This window comes from Melanaphis sacchari, unplaced genomic scaffold, assembly GCF_002803265.2.
Source record: "Melanaphis sacchari strain LSU unplaced genomic scaffold, SCAv2.0 Contig0_pilon_pilon, whole genome shotgun sequence".
NCBI classification, from domain to species: Eukaryota; Metazoa; Arthropoda; class Insecta; order Hemiptera; family Aphididae; genus Melanaphis; species Melanaphis sacchari.
Genome location: NW_020270366.1, coordinates 1,220,493 through 1,245,709, shown reverse-complemented (window position 1 = coordinate 1,245,709; position 25,217 = coordinate 1,220,493). Strand labels below are relative to the sequence as shown.

The 25,217-nt window shown below is 26.3% G+C and overlaps 4 protein-coding genes across 5 annotated transcripts; 3 read left to right on the top strand and 1 right to left on the bottom strand.

The window, feature by feature from the left end:
* Positions 1-213: 213 nt before the first annotated feature.
* LOC112601675 (testicular haploid expressed gene protein-like) lies at positions 214-2,438 on the top strand. The gene is made up of 7 exons (XM_025349412.1): positions 214-305; positions 390-519; positions 586-788; positions 864-978; positions 1,045-1,155; positions 1,219-1,357; positions 2,281-2,438. The coding sequence occupies exons 1-7, from the start codon at positions 214-216 to the stop codon at positions 2,436-2,438; spliced, it is 948 nt and encodes a 315-aa protein (XP_025205197.1).
* Positions 2,439-7,320: 4,882 nt separating this feature from the next.
* Positions 7,321-10,222, bottom strand: LOC112598186 (putative uncharacterized protein DDB_G0293878). The gene is made up of 4 exons (XM_025344583.1): positions 9,366-10,222; positions 7,765-7,898; positions 7,623-7,706; positions 7,321-7,559 (listed from the first exon to the last, which is right to left on the bottom strand). The coding sequence occupies exons 1-4, from the start codon at positions 10,220-10,222 to the stop codon at positions 7,321-7,323; spliced, it is 1,314 nt and encodes a 437-aa protein (XP_025200368.1).
* Positions 10,223-11,861: 1,639 nt separating this feature from the next.
* Positions 11,862-14,474, top strand: LOC112593209 (cuticle protein 3-like). The gene is made up of 2 exons (XM_025337562.1): positions 11,862-11,968; positions 13,698-14,474. The coding sequence occupies exons 1-2, from the start codon at positions 11,897-11,899 to the stop codon at positions 14,352-14,354; spliced, it is 729 nt and encodes a 242-aa protein (XP_025193347.1). The 5' UTR covers positions 11,862-11,896; the 3' UTR covers positions 14,355-14,474.
* A 913-nt stretch (positions 14,475-15,387) lies between these two features.
* Positions 15,388-19,981, top strand: LOC112597741. Of its 2 annotated transcripts, none has more exons than XM_025343934.1 (3): positions 15,388-15,488; positions 16,381-16,508; positions 18,956-19,981. In XM_025343934.1, exons 1-3 carry the CDS (start codon positions 15,468-15,470, stop codon positions 19,872-19,874), a joined length of 1,068 nt encoding a protein of 355 aa, XP_025199719.1. In that variant the 5' UTR covers positions 15,388-15,467; the 3' UTR covers positions 19,875-19,981. The 2 variants fall into 2 exon arrangements, with proteins under 2 accessions (XP_025199719.1, XP_025199713.1); XM_025343928.1 differs by having other exon boundaries at positions 15,445-15,497.
* Positions 19,982-25,217: the final 5,236 nt, after the last annotated feature.

Genomic DNA, 25,217 nt, shown 5'->3' with positions numbered 1-25,217 from the left:
TATAGAAATAAGAATATAATATATAGTATATTATCGTTATAATTAATATATTTATACAGTTAATTACCAATGTACCTTTGTTTAAATATTTTATTTAATTATCACCTAGAAACAATTTTACAAAATATCAATAAAAATGAATATGGTGTGATTGACTAATAAACCCAAATTGTATAGTTATTAACCATTATTTAAATTTTTTATAAAAGAAACATGACAAACCACTATGACGAAAACGAAATCCTTAGAGCCTTAGGAGTATCTTCCAACAATCTGGTAAATAATGTATTAAAGACAATGATATGGTATTTGTTTAAGTACCTATATATAAGTTACAACTATACAATAGATTTTATTTTTTTATTTTGATAGCTAGAAAAATCTATAAGTTCAGTTCAAAGACATGATAAAAGATCAAAACGTATGGGTTTTAATAATATTTATCGGATAGTTCGTAGAGAAATGTTAAGTAGACCAATGTGTAGAAAATTGCGACCATGGCCAGATCCAAGACTAGAGGTCAATTATGATTATTGATTGATAAATAAAAAATTTAAATATCTTTATAGGTAATGTCATGTGTAGGGACCTTTTGTGATTTCTCCTGCGGCTCTCAAAGCCAAACTTACAGATAGATTGGAATATTTAGCATTGCCAAAAAAAGAAAACGTTTATTGGGAAAGCTATTACTCTTCAACTGTAAAACCAGAAAAATATAAAAACAAAAACAAAATAATAAGTGGCAGGTTAATTGAACTGTCTCAGCCAAAACCATTCATAGATGATATGTAATATACATAAAACATAAATAACTAATAGAAATAAATTTAATATGTATATTTTATATTTTTAATGATCAAAAGAGATAAAAAAATTGTACGAACACATTTTAAAAGCAAAACTGAATGGCTTGCTTATTTGGAAAAACTTAAAATATTTGGTGCAGCCAGACGACCACCGCCAAGTCCGCTAGAACCAGTATTATATGGACTGTTTGATATGGTATTAAACTATAATCTATAATTCATCTTTTAATTTGTTTAGAAAAGAATCAAAAAACCATTAAAATCAATAGTGACGTATTTGGAATTGTTATCCCAACCTGTCAATCGTCCCCAGAACACCAATGAAAAGACAATTGAAGAATTAAACACTGTAACAAATACAGTTGTCTAAAGTGTGCCTATTTATTTTTATTTAGCTATAACATTTTTTTAGATTAAAAGTTCGGCTCTAAAATATAACGCCAGTGATAGAATTAAAAAATTAGCTGTTGCCAAGCAATTAAATGAACAGACTTTAATGGATTTAAATTACGATCCACGAGATAAACTTATTAATGCGAAAAAATACATTGGTAACTTATTTCATTATAATATGAAAATCTCAAAAGTTATATTTATTTAAAAAAAATAATTAATATGGTAAATAGATATTTATATTTAAATATTTTACTTTGTACTAAGTTATACAAGTTTTTTTATACAGTTTTTTATTAACAAAATTATAAATTTGCAAATAATTGAGATCTGTATTTAAAACATTATAAACTAGTGCGTGGTCTTTTGATATTTTAATATTATAAATAATATATTATTCATATTATTATGTATATACAAACCTGTATATAATTATTGCAAATCAAAATCAAATATGTAATAATAAATAATGATTATAGTAGGTAGTTAATTTATTTAAATTATGTCAGCCTTGAATTAGATCATATAAATACTAAGTACTAATAGTTGATAGCATTTTAAATATATCTTCCTTTATACTTATTCCAATTAATAATATTTCCTTGAAAATTTTTTTATTTTCAAATATTGAGATATTTATTTATTCCCTTGTGTCATTTTATTCTCGCATCAGTAATATTTTTACTTAAAAGATAATTTTAGTTGTTTAAGATAAACTTTTTTACACATTAAAGTTCTATATTATTACTGAAAAAACTATCACTAAACGTATATTTTTTGTAATTTAGTTTAATTTATTTAATATACATAATGTGTCTTACATGGTTTTCTACACATACTGCACATGTGTATAATATGTTGTGTAACGTAGTATACAAAACAAATGTTTTTTCTCAGTCTTCAAACACCAATATTGATTAAAATATATATATATATATAATATTAAAACTTATATTTGGTATTGATTTAAAGTTTAAAATTATTATTTTAAAGCTCAACAAAGTCTTTAAAACGAATTTTTAAAGAATTGGCAATACATTTTATGAAAATATATTTATTTTTGTCCTATGTATATTCGCAGCTACAGATAGGATCAAAGAACTGTCAATACCAAAAGTTAGAGAAACGCCAAAAAAAATTGAAGTTAAAACAGATGCATTTTCAGTCAATCCAAATGCTTTAAAAGCTTGGTGTTCACCGAGAATAAAGCGATTGGCTAAACCTATCATAAGAGATTAAAATACCATACAACTATAAAACGACTAATATTTTTCTACAATAACAAATTATACAGACATTCAATCTATTTTATAAATACAATTACTAATATTGTTTTGCAAACAATTTGATTAACGTTTAATAACTTTAAACCTATGTACAGATTGTGGCAGAAATAGCTGATAACTGTAATTAATTAATTATGTGCTCAATAACTTTAATCTTATAATTTATATGTTTTACTTGTTAAGATTATACTTAAACTTAAAATAATAATAATGGTAAAAATAAAGTTATTAAATATCTAGTTATTTAATAACATTTGTTATCTATTTTTATTATATTTTGTATAGTAACTAACAACAGGTGTTAAAAATTTAAGAATAGACTAGTATTACTTTTTACTAATAATCGATACTTTGTAATAAATCATTATGTTTATATACAATTTATTATCAAAACATTTAAAAACAACATTTTAGTCAAATACCATAGCCAATATACAATTTTACAATGAATAACTAATAATAATTAATAACAAATAGTTAATAAACTAATAACTTAGTTCCTATTAAATAGTTTTTAAAAAAGGAGAAAATAAGTAAAATAGTAAAACCTACTAAATACAATTTAAAATTAAAAATAATGTAAAAGATCAGTTTCTAGACATTTAGAGAAAAACGTTCAAACCATTGGCATGATTATATAATAAATTAATAACTATATATACCTACAATTGTATCTATTTGATTTACCAAAACATATAATTGCTGTTAGAAAATATTATAGTAATTAAATGATAAATATTGGCTAGAATAACATTTATTTAATTTAATATTTATGAAGTATAAACAAATAACAATCGCATTCGAAATATTTTTTTTAGTTGATTATCATGCTATTTTTCCATTACCTATTTATATGGTTTTTATTTTTACAATATCAATTTAATTATCAGTTTTGGAATAAAAAATGTATCAGTTCTATATCAGCTCGTCCATAGTTAAAATGGTACATCGTCATGATACAATAGATGAATCGCAAATCATAGACCATGTTTTTGAGTTTTTGAAAAGCAATGAGAAAGAAAAATGTGTTTTTAGCGTTTAGATAAAATGTCTCGTGCATATCTTTTTGATTGTCCACCATCGTCGATTCTAATAATATATCATGTTATGATGATTGTTAAGAGTCAACATATTCCTTAGAGTACTTGTCATATTTAACCGACCGATAAATACGAGTATACTAAAGAAGTTGTCACACTTGACCTAAATCTGGATATTTCTCTGGACCTCTCTGGCATCCAATTCACATAAATCTGATTGTATCCCAAGTGGCATAATATCAGTAATACAATATTGCCCTCAAATACAGATAAGTTTAAGAGACTATATAGCTACTGTATAAACGCTATATATAAATAATTTGTAATATTGTTTAATGTTAACATGATAGTATAAGCCAATACAAAATTATTGTGCCAATTAATAGTTTGAACCATTATAATACCTACAATATAAGTTTTTCAGCTCAAATTATATTTATTTAAATCTACTGTAAAATAAAATCTGAAACCAGCCGATTTCCGTCTGTCTTAATTGAAATTGATGGTCGTATTCTTAGTAAAATTATGCACTCAATTAATAAATAATAATAATATATTATGTATTAAACTAACCTCACCTTTTTAGTAAATTTTAATATACATATTCAATATAATATTTTTTTTACACCAAAAATCATTTTTGAAAGTTACATTTGTTTTAAAAATTTATCATGTGAAGTACAAATATACATTATTTATTTAAAAATGTTTAAGTAGTTTGTTGATTAGACAAAACCAATTGAGCTCTAATAAATTAGAAAACTCAAACGAAATTTGTTTCTAGAGACAATATTTCATTAAAAAAAATGTATAACTGTTATATAGAGTTGGAAAACTTTTAAAATATAATTAAAATTTAAAATGTTCAATATTAATTTACGTTAACATTTCTTTTTTATTGTTCTAATAAGTTTAAGAGTTTAAATATACATTTCAAAATGTATCAGTTCTCAGTAAAGAATTAAATAATTATTCGTTCGGCTAAACTGGTTTTAATTAAATTTATTCTGTGGTTTGGAGGGTCCTTAGATAGTTTAGATTTACAATTTGGTCAGGAAAGTGGTACTTCAATTTGATTATAGGAAGTTTTGAAATAGATTTGTCTTGAATAATATATGTATGAATCTTAGATGCTAATGATTTTGGAAACCACGCATTCGAACGTCGTGCGGTTTTAGCACTTAATGGAGCAAATTTTAAGCATAGTTTAATAATCTAACACTAACCGAAATAAAATATAAGTATTTCAATAGCACCATTTGTCCAAAAAAATTGAATTTAAATTTATTGCGAAAAATGGTAAAACACTGTATCCTAAATGAAGTCAAACTTAATGCAGCCAAAATAATTTTCAATATTATATAAACTTAAATTTTTAAAATAATGATTATAAAAATCTGTTAAAAATATTAACGATTTGATAGTGAAATTGATAAAGAACCGAAATACAAAGATATATACATTTTTAAATGAATTGGCATATATGCATATATAGGTATAAAATAGGTACCATGTCGTTTGTGAATGACGAGTATAAATAACAGATTTAACTAAGTTTAAACCACATAAAAGGCGTAATTTTAATGAGCAACGAAGTGTACGAGAATAACCTCTATGTTGCTTGCTCCCGTGTAAATTCAGAAAATAGTTTATACATCCATGACCCTGATCGTAAAATTGAATAATTAAATTACTTTTAAAAAGAAAAGTCTAATAATACGATACCGCCCCTTCTTGCAAAAAATAATTTTTGAAAGATGCTACTTTTAAATGGTCAAAAAAAAAAAATTACTCGAACAACGCTGAGCGGGACAGCTATATACTATTTGATATGTTAAAAATATCATCTATGCATAAAATCAGTAAACCAAAATTATTATTTATCTACACGCATTAAACTATAATATGTAAACATAAGTAATCAAATCAACCAAATTTAACATAAATACATTTTATACAAACACCAAAGTGCACGGGAACAACTAGCTTATTATAATTAGTTATTTTTAAATTAAATATAATATTACATTTTACAATAATACGAGTATGTTCTTTCAAATTTTAAAAAAAATGACCGACGATTGGAACGAACAATAGATTTATATCGACTACAGTTCTCTGTTTGAAACCACTAATATTAATTAGTATAAATGTGTGTATCTACGTAATATCTATACGACAACTCACGTCATAATAATGAAAAGCAAAAAAATAAAATATGTAAGTAATCCTAATGGTCTTCTGACCAAGATAAGTATAAATAGTATATTTATACTAATAAAAAAAAAAAAAAAATAGTACAATTTGACAAATAACTCAATAGTTATAGACGTTATTTAAATAAATACCATTTAAAATGTATAAGATTCTCAAAAATCTAAATATTCGAAAAATATTTTTTTTATTTAATTAAGAATAAGCCTGACAACCAATAAATTTTAATTAAAATAAAAAAAATATGTAAATACATAAAAATCTTAACCATGGTTGTTATAAATAAGTAATGGAAAATTTTTGCTTTTAACCCTCTAAAGTACCAATAAGATCTTATTTACTATCAGAAAACATCTTTATAGTTGAAAAATGAAAATTAAAGCGTTTTTATTACACCAAAAGGTGATGATAGGCACAAAAAAAAATTTAATAAAAACACACATCATTGTTAAATTAATATATTCATTGATTCGTTAAAAATCTAAAAGAAGGTACATGTCGTTTTTAATAACATTTTATAAATTGATTTATCCATGTGTTTCAATATATCAATGATGATATTAATATTAAGTGTTAAATAATAATTATTTAACACTTATTTTTAAAATATAATTTAATTTAACATAAAACTTAAATTTCAATATTTAAATAAGAAAACGTAGGTATACACAATTATTTTAATATTTACAAAAAAAAAAAAATGTAATTTAATTGAAATTATCAAAAATTAAGCTTGATAATCGACCTTTAGATACAATATATTTAATGTATATCATTGTTAAAATAACCAATTAAGTAACCAAATCGTATTAACTCTAAAAATTAAAATGTTGAAAAACTATGTATGAATTATCGCAATTACCAGATATTACAGAGTTTTTAATTACCTAGCATTATAATTTATTGTAGTATAATGATATCATAATATTAATTTTGCATATCATAAAATACCATACCATGACCAATAATTTATATTGAACCGGGCCATATTCAATTTACCTTCTTATTATAATTAATTTCATATTTTTTTTTTTTTTGTACAAAATATACAATTTGGTATAATGAGCATGAGTGAATTTACAGATTTAAATTATAAAGTCGTGGGTGAATTTTACTAAAAAATGCATATATTATATACAAGTTTAATAATTATAACTACAGAAAACAAAGATCTAATTTTAAAAATATCTGTTTTAATACAATTTTTAATAATATAGTTTAAATAAATAAATAAAAATATTGTGTCTTATGACATCCGATGACAAAACATTTAAGCATTAAAACAACTTTGTTGTATATATACGTACTTACACTTTTATTAGTATTCAAGTTACTTGTTAAAACATAGTATTCTTAATTCATACATATTTTTAAACATTATGGTTCATATTTGGTTTATGCTTTCAAATTATAATGTAAGCCATATTTAAAAACCGTTTATATTGCTTAAGTATAATATTATAGTATGGACAATTATTGGACATATTATATTTATTCTTTTTATTAAAAAATTATGACAGTCTGCCATTAGAGTTTAATTATAGAACTTTTTTCATAACCTTAAGTTTTATGTTAATTGTTTCATTTTTCGAAACTCAACACAGACTCTTCTTCAGTTTTATTCTCATCTCTAATATCAGCTTGAATCAACAACCATTTGCCTAAACATTTAAATGAATCTTGACGATGTCTTTTTGACACGAAGTACAAACCCTCAATTAAAAGTTGTCCCAGTGATACTTTAGTTTCTTCTAATATCAGTTCCATGGCTTCTTTATATGCTGACTCATTACTCATTTGCTTTTCAGTCATGTAGTTACCTAGATAAATCACGACTACAATAAACATTTGTTAATACTATTAATATGAGAGTGTAAATGTACGTGATTTGTTTTGACGAATTATTCGAGTCATGGCATCAGTGTTTAATGACCCCGTGGGCGACGAATCAACTATTTCAGAACCATCTAAAACATAATATTAGATTCATAAACTACACAAATACTGAAATTTTATGATGATTACAGCTATCACTAAAGTCATCAAAATTAAAATTCTGCATAAAAGCAACATCGTTCCATACTTCTTTGGCTGACAAGTTGGAAGTGGACACCACGGAATTAATATTTAGTGAAACTTCTTGTTCTTCAAAATATTCTCTATACCCAAATCAAAATAAATAATTATTTTTACAAGAAACATTATATGCAAGACTAGAATTCCCTAGTAAAATGATTTTAATACCTGATAAACATTAAATATTTATTAATTAAATTAAATAGAATAATCTTATGAATTATCCATCCCAGTGAGTTAATTTTAAATCTAATGAAAATAAATATATCTAAAAATTTAATTAATTACTAAAAAAAAAAAAAAATAGTTGAATAATTACCACTTTACTATATATTAAGAATTAAAATACTATTATAGGTGCATTAAATTTAAATTCAAATGTATATCATTATATATGAAATAAAAAATTTTGAACGGAAACAGTCTGTCAGCCTATATTACTTAGTATCTGCTTTTTTTTTATTATGATTATGTATAGCTATTAAAGTCATTTATTTTACTTTTGGTATTATAATTAATAGTGTGTTCATAACATTTTTTTCCAAAAATATTGCATTTAATAATTATGTTATTGTTATTTAATTATCATAACACATTATATAACTTAAGATTGCATAATATTTTTTTGTAAATACCGTAAATCGGAAAAAAATAGAAAATTATACCTTTAAAGAAATCAAAAATGTCATTGCGTATAGTAAAATACTAAAATGTATAATAATATAACAAATGTGAAGGTCTTGAGTTTTACAAATAATGTTTATAAATTATAATAAAATAATTAACATCATTATTTATAATTTAAATAAGTGATTACGTCCAAATTTTAACTTAAAATGTCTATAAAAATAACTGCCTTTATGTATTACATTTTATGATTTTAGTTTAATGTTTATATTAAATTTTTAAAACTTGGATATAAAAAAAAGTTTTTTTTATGAATTTTTAACTATAAAATAATTTGAAATTTTTTGTGATTTGACAAATTCTATTAAAATTCTAACTTCAAGTGCATTTAAAAAAAAAAATGTACCTATTTATTTTTAATACTTAAATACTGATAAAAAAAAAATATGTGGAATCTTGTATTCAATTTTCAAGTATTTTTAATCAGCGAATAATTGTCGATCGATATTTCTACAAAAACTTAAAGAAATGAAAAATGTTCATGTCTATAAATAGCTCAAAAATACAAGTAATTAAAATATTTTGAAAATTTTATCATAAAAAAATATATATATGATGATACAAACATTCGATGAAAATTTCTAATATCTAAAATAATTCATTTTCGAGATACATAAAAAAAAACAAAATCAATTTTACCGGAAATTGGATTTACGTAAATATCCCCGTTTTCCTTATTTTTATTTTTTGTTTTTCTTAATAATTATAAAATGTACTTTTAAGAATTTTTTGCTTTTTACCCCCTTAAAGTATTAACAAGATCAAACTTGCTACCAGAAACCACCCATATTTTTAAAAATCACTCAGAATTTAAAACAATATGGTATTTAATATTGTGTAATATAATATTGAAGCATTTATACTTATAAGAACAGCATTCGAATTCATGCTCATTGCCACTTTGGTTTTCATTTACATTTTCTTTATTATAAGTAAAATTGTCGATATCAACTTTTAATGATTTGTTCAATTCATCAACATTAGAGATTGTACGTGATAGTCGAGATCCAAAATCGTTAGCTATATCGTTATTTGTTTCAAAAGACATGTTAAGTTCGTGTTGAGTTTTACTATTAAAACTGGACACCTCGAACGATTCTCTACCAATTTGATTCTCTACCATACTTTCAGTTATATTTTCCTGATGGTTTTCTAATTCTTTTTCTTCTTCTTCGAATATCTGGACACTATTAAACGATTCATTAGGAAGGTATCGTTTTTCTTCGACATAATCGGTTTCTTCAGTATCTTGATCGGTAATTTCTTGTATATTATCTAGATATTCTATTACTTCTGCTTCGTTTTTATAAGTTTTATCTAATATATTTTCTGATTCCGTGTTTAACGGAATATTATCATCGTTAACCATTGAATTTACTATGGATTTAGTAAATGTATAAAATGATTTTTTCGACCATTCTGGTGATGTAAATATTTTTAATATTTCTAAATCCTGCTGTGTAAATTTTCTAATTTTTTTATTATTCATGAATTCTTTTTTATTCGTTATTTCTTTTGAATATTGTAGTAACATTTCAGCAGATATTATCTTTTTGTGATTTTTAGTATTTAATTCATTGCGACCGTTTAGTTCTCTCTTTAAACTTGATGTCGAATTGTATACGCTTTGGTGACTGGAACGATTCTGTTCGACATTTTTATCTGGATTTGATGATGAAGATTTATATAATAGCTGGTTTTGTATTGTGTTTTGAGCCATTGTTTATTTAAACCACAAATCTTATTAACAAAATCAAAAAAAAAAAAAAAAACTCAAAATGCGTATGTTAAATATAAATAGTTTCCTAGCAATAAATGTTGCTTATTAATTTTAGTATTACGTATAATTTTAATCAATATAATATTTATCATGTTTCTTCTCTAACATGAGCAAATACTTTCTGACTGATTATCATTCATTGGACGTCTATAAAACCAACATAATAATATGAGGTTTGCATTCGATATTATTTTAATGCATTTCTTTCATCAAAAAGTGAAAGTTATACAAGTGTATACTGTATACACATTTTGGATATAAATGTATTGTACGTAGCTGCGTAAATCCTACAATAAACTCACATATTATGACGTATACATTATTGTATCTTAAGCTTGTGACATATTACGCCATTTAAAGGTGAAAAAATCTTAAAATCATAATATATTATATGAGTATAAGTCACTAAAATTCAATATCGTTTCGATTAAATACAAACAAATATGATATAGATATACACCAGCTATTAATGAAATATATATGTTTATTAATATTTTATACTGTATTGTTAATAGTTTAAATATGATAAATTAAAAACGAGGCTCTTCCTGTATGCGTTATTCAATTTTTTAAATCAATTATTTTAGATCTAAGATACAATTTATCACATAAAGACAATTGTATGTAATATTTTATAAAGTTTATAAAGCAAATATAAAAATATAGTCAAATTCATCATTGATATACTTAAAAAACGTACGTACTCAGGCAAACATCTTTACAGAGATTTTGTATAAAATATAAAATATTGCAGTTTAAAAAGAAAAATCAGTTTAAAAGTTTAGGTGTTAGAATAAAACTCGACTACATTATTCTTTTTATAATAAAAAATATTTTAACGTTTTAATTGAATTTATTTATTGAAGATCGGTATACAAAAAAATTATTACCTAATCATCATAATTTGGTTAAATTAAAATACTTTTTATATTCATGCTAATGAATTCAAGAAAATGAATTTTATTTTATTTTTTAGATAATTAAGTTTTAAATCTACAATTACCAATTTTAAATAAACATATTTAAATCTATTTATTTAAGTTGAATGAATATTTTTATTCCGGAACTTTTTCAAATGCATATTAAATTTCAAAGATTTCTGACGGAGAAGTCGTTTTTAATATTTATTTATTTCATGAATACAATTCAAACCATAGCACATTAAATTAAATATATGTTTGATAGTATAATCATTAAAGTAAATGTATTGAGGAAGCGTTCGAAACCGTTTGTGCCCGCCTATCCATTTGGTATTTCGATTAGTCATTATTTATTTTATTCATTTTGTATAATATTATTTTAAACAAAATCGTTGTACTCGTATACCTATAATAAATAGTGCAAGTAATGTGGAGTGATACAAATAGTAAATTACTAATTATATAACACACACATTCTTGGTATACATTTGTTTTTAATTCCCTCAAGGCTAACATAAACCCGAATAGATTAATGAAATACCTCCCTCGTGTGTACCTATGCTACATCATGAACAAAAAAAAAACGAGTTGATGTTCGATCGGTAGAGGTCGTATCATATTTTTTGCGATGGACAATGGGTGGAGAAAACGTACGATGGCTATTTAACCACGAATCAATTCCGTTCCATTGCCGATGAAGACGTTCAACTTGATCGTACGCACATCAAATAGAGACATCATAATGAACCACTTCAAAGTATTCACTGTGAGTATATTATTATTTAAGATAATACCAATTTATCTCAATCTCCGATTAATAAAACGAATTTATCGATTTAATATTCGACGTGATTTAATAAAAAAATTGTTTTAATTCTGTCTCATTTTAATTTATTTAACGTACATTTTTTTTTTCATATACACCTTATTTCAAGGCTTTTGAACTTTTCTCGTTTCGAAGGTTACTTATATTCCATGAATTTTTAATGGTTTATATTATTATGTATTATTATAAATATCTGAGATATTTATTGTTCTCAGATGTTTTTAATATAATATATTATATTTTGATATGAATAAAACAATAAATTAATAAATAATCGTTATATTTGTAATTATACCTTTCAGTATTATAATAGTCAACGTTTTTATATAACGTAGGTACATATTTTTATTCGATTTCTATAGATAACAAAAATGTCAGCACAACAGTTAAGTACCTATAATATTTATTTAAGTACGAGTATACTTATAAATTACATAATATACACTGTATGAGAATATTATAAAAAAATATATCGATGATATTATTTCAATGACTACAAATATCAGTTTATTATTTTGTTTTCAATTTCTATAAAAAAAAAAAAAACGAGTTCTAGACTCTAGATATCGTTAATTCCCAGCCAAATGTCACCAATGGGTGATTTCTTAATTCAAAATATTCATGTTATTATTGTAATATCACATATACTTATTGTGCTGTGTTGTACAGATTGTGTATATTAAATTGTAAAATAAAAATAAAAAAAGTTTTATATTCATTTTTCGAGTATTAAATATACAGTCGGAGTAATACAATTAACACAGATGATACCCCAATCTTCATACGCCTATTTTTATATAATATCTATACCTATTATACGAGACATATTTTTTTTTGTCATTTTTCGTATTATATACGTACGTGTTTCAGTTTAGAACACGTGTGGACTTCGTCTTTTTTATTCACGAACAAAAATGATCATTCAATATCTAGGCATTACATGTTTAAAAAAAATCCTGAACTTGCATTGTGACTCAGATAATGTTTTAATTATAATGTCATAACTCATGGTGCAGATTAGATCGCTTTAGATATTTTACACAATTAAGATATTTATACTTAATATAATGATAATAATATAAATCTTACAATAAAACGAAGAGGGATATGTTCTCATTTAAATACCGTTTTGATTCTGATTAAAATGTTCGTACTTGCTACCCCTATAATAAATTTCATATTAAACACATACCAAAATAAGCCCAATAACACGCGCATGAAGTTAAGGTTATGACGTTATTACGTACTTATATGATACCTGTTTTTTTTTTTTTTATATGAACGGTATATGGGTGAACTAATGGTGGACATTCCATGAAATTTATTTTGCTCCCCAAATAAAAAATTAATTGTTTAGATTAAATTTTTTTTATTTATTTTTTTTTTTATGTTAAGGTTTTCATTATAGTCTTAATTTTGCCTTTAATTTATATAGATAGACATAAATATTAATTTAGCTCCCAAAGTAAACTTCAAATGTGCCCCACTAAAAATATTAATTGATGTTGCCTAACATACGGTGCATAGTTTTATCAACATTATATTACATTTTTTTTTACCTACCTAACAATACCGAGCGACGTAAATCATTCACCCTACGCGTTGACACATCTGTACACTCCGTGGACACCCATTTCACGTGTTGTTTTTTGTTTGTTTCGAATCGCAGGCGCTAGCGGCTTTCTGTGCGTGCGGCGCACTTGCCACGCCGGCCGGTCACCACACGGTCATACCAATCCTGAAACAGGTGAACCGGCAGAACGAAGATGGTTCGTATAGCTATGGTTACGAAAACGCGGACGGCACGTACAAGATCGAGACCAAATATCCGTCAGGTGAAGTGTATGGCAAGTACGGTTACGTGGACGAGACGGGCAAACTTCGGACCGTCGAGTATGGCGCGTCCGCTCGCGGCTTTGAGCCAGTCGGCACCGACATCACCGTACCGCCACCCGTTTTAGGCGTCGACTCCAATGACCTGCACAAGGACCCATCTTCGTCGCAGGACGATTACGACGACGGACAGTACCGTGAGGACCCGAGCGTGTACTACAAAACGTCGTCGGACAATCAACAGCTCAGTCACCACCAGCAACAGCAACAACACCACCAGCAGCAACTGCAACACCACCAACAGCAACAGCAGCAGCAACTGCGATCCCTGCAGCAAGCCGCACCCGTAGCACCCAGGCAACAACAGCAGTGGTTCTCTGGCAGTGCACAGCAGAAAGTCAGGCCTGACTTCAATCAGTTCCAGACTCATCCGTCCGTGCACAACTTTGATCCCGCATCCGGATCGTTCTCCATCTCGTACACGGGAAAGTGATCGTGGACGAGTGGTCAAAGGCGATCGTCGCGATAACATCGAATAAAGTGTAATATTGTACTTATCATTATTAGTTTTGTGTACGGTTTTTTTTTCACTATTTTTATATTATATTCTAAGTATTTTATAAGTTTTTTTTTATATATAAAAATCAATAAAAATAATCTTTGTTGCCTTAATTACACGTTATAATATTTGCTACAGCGTTCGGTTTATCGTTCGCTTGTAATATAATTATGGTAACCCAATTACCCGACCCACGGTATACCCAACTATACCATGTACTATTATACGACGTCGACGTCAGTCCGTACAGAATATAATAATAATTAATTATTATAAAGCAGGGTGTACACTATTGTACCATGCCGTGTCGAGTATGATGTATTTAACACGTAGGTGTAAACAAAGTGTTGGTAACACGAATTACCAACAATTCGAATAATTATATTGTATTTAACTCTATACGTCACGGTGATGTGGACTTAATACACTTACACGCGCACAATCCTCAAATTACAATAACGTGCTCGCTCGTAGACCAGGAACTGACGCACGCGTTAAAGGCGTTGTCAGTTTTTGAACCGTTTTGTCGTTTGCCTTGATAAGCTTTGTTCGGTGAATCGAAAATAACAAAATATGCAAAAAAAAAATTATCTTTAACTAGTCTAAACGCTTTTTCCCCAGGGCGTTTCGGCATTGAAACGAAAGCGCGGACAACACCCATCCTTGACATTCATCTCGAATGTTCCAAAACTCTATAGTACATTAATACTTATAATATATAATATATTATCATCATCATTGCATTAAAAATAGAACACATAAATATTTATACAGATGGATTTTAAGCGGCAATCATTATAGTGTGTTGTTATTACTGTTTTTTTTTTGCATTAAATTTAGCTATTCTTTGAGGAGACAAAAACAACTCGTTTGATTGCAGAGGGTTTATGGTGAAAGGCAAAGAACAAAAAATCACTACATACGACGGTATCCGACCGGCCTTGGCGTCACCCTTACGTGTCTTTTGGAGGGGTTACTTGTTTAAGACCTTTTAAGTGTAGATATTATATTTATTCGCCAGTTTATTGTAAGAGAACAACCAGAACCATGATGCTAGTCAGATCAGTGGTAAGTACGGTATGCAAATATTATTTCATTGTGTTCAGTTATACCACGTAATATTATACTTATATTATATAACTACTCAGGATATTGATTTTATTTTTTACAGTATTAAACGACTTGGTTATTTAAATATAGGGTACATAATATTAAATAAATATGTACCAGCAAATCGTCGCAGGGACTTATTTTTTTTTTTTATTATTAACAGTTCATAATGAATAAACAACTAATTTTTGTATGGATTTTGTTTAAAATGTTGATATTCATAATATGATGTATTTTATAGGTATGAAATTTTTTTTATTTTTCATTACGCTCCAATATGTTAGTGCACAAAACAGTTTCACTAATATTCTTGTTTACGTTCAATGTACAATATATACTTATAATCTTGCATATATCATATAAATTAAAATCGGGGAAAAAACCACCACCTGACAAGACGTGTTTAAATACGAAATAGCGAGATAAATATATTATACTAAAAGTTTTACTGAAACTTTGGAGGAGTCATTCACTATATATTTAACGATTTGTATGTTACATTATTTTTCTAACACGCGTTTTGTGATCGCATTTGACAAAAGCGTCCTAAGGCTCGTTGTGGGTTATCCACCTCGATCGTCATTCTTTTGAAAATCTCAGCGGTGTATGACCTCGCCATCAACCGATTCTCACGATCAGACAATTGTGAAATTAATCAACAGGTGTGCACGCGCACGGGAGGTCTGACCTGGCGCCTGTGCACCATCATCGGCAGCACGTATCGGCAGCCGTATATTATAATAATATATATATATATATATTAGCCATCCTTTTGTATTGAAAATAATGAACGCACTGACTAAAGTTTTGTTTTTTTTTTTTAACATTTTTTTTTTTTTTCAATTTGCAGATAATTGTGCTGTTGGGCTTATGTACATGCTACGGTCAAAATGCCGAAGACTACAATGAGGGTAACGACCAATCTGTAGTATCGGTGCAAAAAAGTAAAGATGTATCTATACTTAAACAGATCCACAGGTAATGTGCTCCACATACTATAATATTATCAAAATATAAATTAACGTTAACATACATTGTTTTTAAAAATTAATTCAAAATTACCTAAACGGGACGTATTATACAATTTTTATAGTGTATGTTATATTGCATGTTAGTAAGAATAATATTTTAAATTACAAGTGCACACTATAGGTAGGTATATAATATACATATACTTAAGATCATTTTCCATATAGCTTATATATTTTATTCTGTATGAAAAAAGACGAATTAAAATTTAATGTTTTTAACAATTTCTTCCCTTTCAACAATCACATTTTATTTATAACATATATGATGCTTATTCAAAAAAAAAAAAAAAATTACATAATACTAATAATTTTTGCAGTCTAAATGAGCCTAGTTGCCGTTTTAGTTGTTAAAAACTGTGTATTTAAAAAAAATATTAACTCAATGTTAAATAGAAAGTAAAATTTTATCCTCTTTACTATAATAAAATAATTTTCTATTTATTTAAAAATGTTTATGCAGTACTTGGTTTACATATGAAACTAGCTTTATTTAACTATAATATTATATTATTAGAAAATAAATGTGGAATAAATTTGTGTTATTTTTCGTAGTAAATTTTACAAAAATGATAAATAATTCATTATTTATAAAGTAAAAGATTTAAAAATCTTTAAAACTATTTATAAATTACATAAATTGATATAATTTTTAACCTTGTATTTAATTTAATTATGTAGTACAACTTTTATAATTCTACTAGTTGATAACTTATTACTACCTACTACTTACATACCTATTATTTATTTCAATTTAAACAGACTAATCACTATTTAAAATATATAGGACGTAAATTATACATAGCAATTGACTTACTAAATAAGTCTTATTCGTTACATAATAATTAGTTTAATTTACTAAATTTTCTAAACGAAGCGGAAATCGTGAGTTTAAGTTTACGTAATGATTCAAAACTAATTTAGTTTTAGATGAATAACCAAGATGACAATATTGTCACTTACTTAAGTGCACTCTTATCAAGAAATAGATATTTTTTTTTCAAATATCACAAATTATACTAAGAAAACAGAAAAAAAGCTTAACTAACTTATTTTTGATTGTTAAGATCGGGATCTTACACATAGTATTGACGAAGTTATCATCATAAAATGAATATAGCTTCAAATAGCGATACACTGAAGTATTGTGTGAGAATATTATAATTGAGATTAGATTATCTGTTCCTTATTATGATGCTTTTTATTTAAAAATTTAATTACATTTCGATATTATACGATATTATGGATATCTACTTTGTGTTTAATCAACTGATACAGTACAAATTACAAGCTATTCAAAGAAGAATTAATGGAATAGTTCGTTAAGATTCAAAGTCTAGACAGTTTGGAAGGTCAAATTTAGATTACACAACAATAAAAATAAACAAATAAAATCACTGAAAACCAAATATTTTTGCTCGTTATCATTATAACAACTTCCATAATTTCTCGTCGTTTATACCCTCGGTTACATGTGTCACGATAGTAGTCTGTTTATTCATCGTAAATGTTATATCGTAAAGATAATATTATTGCATAAATAAATTCTTCTTGAAATTTATGATGATAATATAAAGTAAAATGACCTGCTTAAACGATAACATTGTAAATAATAATTTTATTTTATTAGTTCGTTAATATTAAAAAGTATATTTATCAGAAATCGTAAGCTACTAATTTTTAAATTGTAATTTAAATTTAATTTTCCGTGAATATTAAAATTCAAAACATAACACTTCATAACATATGCATTTGATACTCGTGAAATGACGCAACGTTTACAAATCTCACTTGCACGTACACAAAATTATCTAATACATATATGTTTCCTGTAAGGAAATTATAACCCTGGGAATTCCAAAACAATGTGATTTTTATGTAAAATTTCTGGGACGAGCGGCGGTTGCCGTGTACAAAGTTTCACCGTGTATAAACTATGCACGAAAATCTGAGAACACGCAATAAAAATAATAATTTTACGATAAACATAACAATTAATAATTATTATTTCGTGTGATCTTTTTTTCATCCAATTTTACAACTACTGCAAGATTTACTCACAAGAGTAAATTATTATGACGTATTATAGTATGTACGAATACATATTATTATACGTACACCGGAAATATTTTAGCATCAAGGTATATTTTTCATGCTTTTAGTATAGGTACAAAATCATAAACTAAGTTGAGGGAGTTATGTGGATCCAATTCTTACTTCAATTTTGCAACACGATAATACTATATTAGAAAGAACCGCGTATGATGTCCTACTCTTACCTTGACGCGTTAAACAAAACACAAAAAGACAAAACAAAATAGCTAAAAATATTAATTTGGCGCGTAATTCCTTGGGATCAGTAACTTAAATAGTTTTATTTTTTTATATACTTTATAGACACAACGAAGATGGATCATACACTTACGGGTACGAGGGTTCGGACGGATCGTTCAAGATCGAAACCAAGACGGTGACTGGTGAAGTGACGGGCAAATACGGTTATGTGGACGACTCGGGCAAGTTGCGCGTCGTCGAGTACGGAGCCAACAAGTACGGTTTCCAGCCGTCGGGTGAAGGCATAACTGTGCCATCACCCACGCTAGTGGAGTTGCGACCAGACCAAGACGAACGGGACGAAGAACCACCGGTACCAGCCAAGAGACCGTCGTCCACCAAACCTACTACGAAACCGCTGTTCCGGAACAACAACAACAGGCCCGAATCGGATGTCGGGTTGTACGGATCACAACAAAAACAACAACAACCATTACAGTCTCAGTCGATATCGGTCGCTTCCGATTTTGATGATGGTGAATGGACAGCACCGCCCGCACCCCGACAACAGCAGACAGCACCGTCTCGCCGTCCGTCGGCCACGGCAACACGTCCAAACAAGTCGGTTCCTCCGGTGTCTGGTTCGTTCATGGCCGTGCCAGTAGAGCAGTCATCGGAATTGGGTCCGTCCGCATCGTACCAGTCAGTCCAGGACTTTGGTGATAGGCGACTGACAACCGGAAACGGACGTTCGGCTCACACCTCCACCGTCGATCACTCGTATCAGACGTTCGAGGAACACCAAGAACCGCTAACGGAACCGCCAACGTTAAACCAGGCGGTCGCCAAACCCACGGCTAGGCGCACTGGAACTGCGTCATCAGCGTCCAAGCCCGTGGCGTCAAAGCTGTCCAACAGCTACCGAACGGCGCCCAGGCAAATGCGCACAAGTGGCGTTCTTGACCAACTAGCCGAACAGTACGCGCTGCCCGAGTCCCGATCGCCTGTGTCCCACGACTTTTCGTTCGGATCGGACTCATGAGTATATCAGACATCCATTTCGTTAAGCGCTTGTGTAAATATTCATGTATATTTAATATGACATTTTTATAAAATTGAAAATAAACAACGATTTTATGTGTAATATTATTGGTTGCGAAGTATGAATTTCAGGACTGGGAAAATGTTTTAAGTCCTTATCATATTTGTACACTTATTGTCCTTCCATCCCAAAGAATATTATATTACATTTTAATAATTAATTAAAATATTAAAACCAATACAACTGCATGAGTGCATAAGTTTTTCAAGCAATAATGTACAATTGTACGTTACTTTATTGCATTTTAATTATAGATTAAATTCAGTATGTAAAATAAAATATTAGCATATAATATATTATAATTGTATTAAAATATAATATTTAAAGATGACTATAGAATTATAGTGGTATTATCTTTAAAATAATTGAAACTCAAAAACTGACTGTTGTCCCAATCCAAACCGTGGAAAACAGAAAACTAGACCGTTGTCAGACAAAATATCTCAAGTAGATTATGTTATAAAGATTTGATAAAGATTGTATTTTGTCTGGACTTCATTTATTTATTATTTTAATCTTTTGGACTTCAATAAAAATTACTTTTTAACTCCTGTCTGAAATGGTTAACTCGTTAATGCACTAAAATCTCATTAATTTTTAGTAATTAATACCAAGCAAAAAAGTGTCACTTTCTTCAGAAGTGTAACTTCTTTTTATTTGGCAACGTGTGCTAATGTGCTATATATTTACAATTCACTCACACGCTTATTGTAAAAAAAAAAAATCATTAACAAATTGTATAATTTAAAAAAAAAATGGAATTATTATCTTTAAAATTTTTTTAATATTCACTGTAATCAATAGTTGCTATAGCTGCGCATTATTTAATCTACTATATGCTTATTAAATCGTTAGTATATATATATATATATATATATATATGTATAATTTTTAATTAGAAAATAATAAATTAAGGTAGGTATTGTTAATATTGTCATATTATATCATAACACAAATTCATTGTTTTAATTTTGTTTTTGACTTTATCCTTATTTATAACTTAATTTGCAAAAAAAAAAAAAATTATTACAGAGATCTTTTATAATACGTTGTTCGTTGGATAATGAGCTCATTCAATTAATATCACTCGTTTTATTTTTATCAATCTAATAGCGATGACTAGTTACATAAAAATTATATAAAAAAATTCTACTATTACAATATTAAATTTTATTGTTAAGTTATACTACAAACAACATAATTTAAAATAAATTATGGTAGAAACAATGACTTGCTATAATTGAAAAAAGAACATAGACTGTGAGATGAAAATTATAATTATTGTTGATAACAACTGTTATGACAAATTAGGTATAATAATTAAAATTACATAGATAAATAATATCTGGTAATTTTTTTGTCAATTGAAATATGATTATGAATAAATTTAATTACAATATGAAAAATTTTATTTCATTTAAAAAACTTGTTTTAATTTTGCACGCTTCTACTTTTATATTTGTATCTATTGCTATTATTATGATGGATATAACCATTAGTAAGTCGTAAATAGTAAATACACATAATTAAATACATCATACGGTAAATAATACAATGAATAATATATGACTTAATCATAAGATCATAGTTGTTAAATATGTATCTTTATTCTGCTATATAATATACCTACTTATCCGCATACATAATTTTCACAATATTAATAACTATCATATTAACCTTAACCATAATTGCATGATAAACCTTTGTCCAATAAAAGAATAGATAGTAAATAAATTATATGATAATATTTTAGAATGAAAAAATCAAATTTAATATTATATTATATATTTCATGTATTCTATGCAATTATTTAATGTTTTAACATATTCAAATCGGGATCATGATAAATTTTGATAGAATATTTCCATTTACAAAATAATATCGTATGATAAAGTATGCTAACAATACAATTTAATTAGAGGTCTCAAATTTTAACATGAATTAAGATACACGTGATCAAGTGTTTATGTTCACGTGTATTTAAAATATAAAAATCCAGTAACTTAATTCACATGTATTTAAAATATAAAATAATATTTAAAAAAATAACATGTCAATAATTTCCGTAAAAAACTAAAAACTGAAAATATTTATACCAATTATTCTAAAAATAAATGTTTTATAAACAGTATTATTATAAGAAGACGGAATGGATGGAACAACGTTTATACTATACACACAATAACAATGTGAACATTTTCTACAAACAATACGAAACGATCAGCCTATCAGCTACGACTTGATTAGTTTATTTTTGTCTCTCTTTTTTTTTTTTTTTTTAAACTGCTGTTATTTATGGAAGTCTCAATAATCGATAAGACTATCTTAGTATATGCGTAGTGTGTACTGTCGACATTAAAAGATACATTTTCTTTCTAACGAATTGCGGTGTCTAAGATTAAAAGTTGGGTTTGAAATTACGCTAAACGTGTAGGAAATAAACCTTACTGCGATTTATGCAATGAAAATTCTAATAACGAATTATCATATGTTAATATAACAACTGAAATAGTATTTCGTAATTTAAATATCAACATGAAAGTAATAAAACCAAAGGTACGTATTAAATAATATATTATGATTAGAGAATGGATTTCTAACGGAATATCAAATAATTAATATTTGTATATGTAATTTTAAATATAGCATTAAAATTATTCATAAATATTTTCCATTGGAATAATTCGTTACTCAATAACGTCTCTATGTTCACATACAAATAATAACATTTAAATTTGTTGGAATAAATTATTATTTTTAAATGATTTGTTGATAAAAGCATATTTTCTAAATAAATATAAAGACTTATTGTTTATTATATGAAATTTTAAGCAATTTAATTTTAAATAATAAATTAAAAATTAGACATATTTTTACTTTACTAGGTATCTATTTTAAAATGTATTTATTTTATTTACAATATTATAATTATTTTATTTTTTTTATAACAGAGGAAACAATGAATTTATTAATAAACAATTAAATAGCGACAATTTAGAACTATGTAACACTCAAACTAACACTTCTGTAAGCATTAAAGAAAGCATAACTAAATATTATCTTCCACAGTTTCATCTCAAAAACGATGTCGTTATAATAATTAAATAAGTGAAAGAAATAATAATTCGCCACAGTCTTAAAAAAACTGAAATTATTCATCAAGTCGTGGCTAAAATGGTGGTTTTAAATTAAATGCCTATATTATTATGTTCCAGTGATGAATTTAATTATTTTATGTCTATCATAGAATCAAATTACAAGAAAATTAAGGAGGAGGCATTAAAAAAAAGACTTAATGCACTAAAAATAGACATAAAAAAAGTATAAAAAAAATTGGGTTCAAGTCAATGTGTATCGTGTACTTCTGATTGTTAGTCAATATTGACATTGACACAACAATCATATAGCTATAAGTTCAAATATTATTGGTACACAATTATGACCAGTATCATTTGCACCAAGAACAATGAGATTATATCAAAAATCCAATCATTTAATATTGTAAAATATGGTTGAATTCGGTTTATACGATGTCGGATCGTCTTTTTATAAATAGATGTATAATATTATCTATGTGAACTGATAGAAGTAGATGAAAATACATCAAAAATATCTAGAAAATTATAGATCAAAGAAAATAAATGGTGCTTAGTAAAAATGTTGATATTTTGAAACATTAATAACATGAAACGGTTAATGTAAAAGAAGAAATTCGTTCTCACGTTAAATATTTATTAAATAACATTGTTGTTCATTAGCGACAACCACAACAATATAAATCGATGAATAATAATGAACTTAATGTTTTAAATTGTATCTATTGAAAATCTTGACGAGAATGACATAACTAGTCAGTTTTAGGATTTATTTAATTACAACATAGAATATATAATACATGTATCGTAATAAATTAATTTTCACGATTATATTAATCTATTAAATCATGCATAATATGCTAAAATTATGCTTTTTGTCCAAAATTAATAAATAACTAAAATTAAAAATCATCTTTTTAATTTTATCTATTTTTATATTAATATTATAAAATTGTTGAAGCGAAATTTATAAAATTGTGTTTTAGTTATTAATTTTGAATATGTGTTTTAAATTATATTAGATGTGTTTAAAATTTGATTAGATTTCACTATAGGTTACTGTCGAAAAAAATTGTATTCTAAAATATCAATTTTCTGTGAAGGTTCTGGTACAAAATAAATAATTAATTACCGATCACTGCCGTGTAGAAACAAGAAAACCATTTGAAGATACTAAATCTATTAAAAATCAAATTCTATATATAATAATAAACATGTGATTTAATTACAAAATTCACTGATTCACGTGATTACATACTTAGATTTTAATTTCACGTGCATCCATGAATTAAACTACACGTTAAATAGAGACATCTAAATTTTACATTATGTATTTTACTATAATTATGATTTATTTATCTTTCACTAATTGTAAACGATCTTAATCTTATAATTTAATTTACTTAATTAAAAACAGGTTTTTCAATTACCTACCAGCTTAACGAGAAATTTTAAATTATTAAATTAAAAATGTCCTATTAAATAATTGCTATAACTATAAAATTACGGTGATAATGAATTGAGTCCATGCTACTTTTATGTGTTTGAATCGATTCTAGCTTATTATCTTAATATCTTTGATTTAAGTCAGTATAGATAAAATAACACAACTTCATATATAGCCGGTGACACACAATTAGTTCATACTTAATTATTAAATTATTTCGACTGAAAAATGAAGTGTATGTTTTGATATTTACCCGTAAAATAATTATTTCTCCACAAACAATTTTTAATATTTTGATTTCCAAAAATAATAAGATAAATATGTACTTGAAATTTCCAAATTATTATTTTTAATACCTATATTATGACAACTTTTAATTTTTTTTTATTTAGTATTTTTTTATAACTGTTGATAAAAAATTAATCTCTAGGTAAAAAGTATGTTTATTTATTATTATTTTTAATATTTTTAACTTATTGACTTCTTATGATTATTATTACAATTAAAGAAAGGGACTCAACTTGAATAATCTAAGAATATTGATCAGACATAACTCCGATAACCTAAAAGTATTTTCAGGACACAATTAAATGTTATCTTAAAATTATCATATTATAAAAAAACACACACAATTTGTAATATACAGTAGACGCCGCTTATAAGACTCACTTTGGGACCAGCACAAAGTGAGTCTTTTTTTTTTTATATTTTTTATTACAACAATATATTTACAATCTGTAT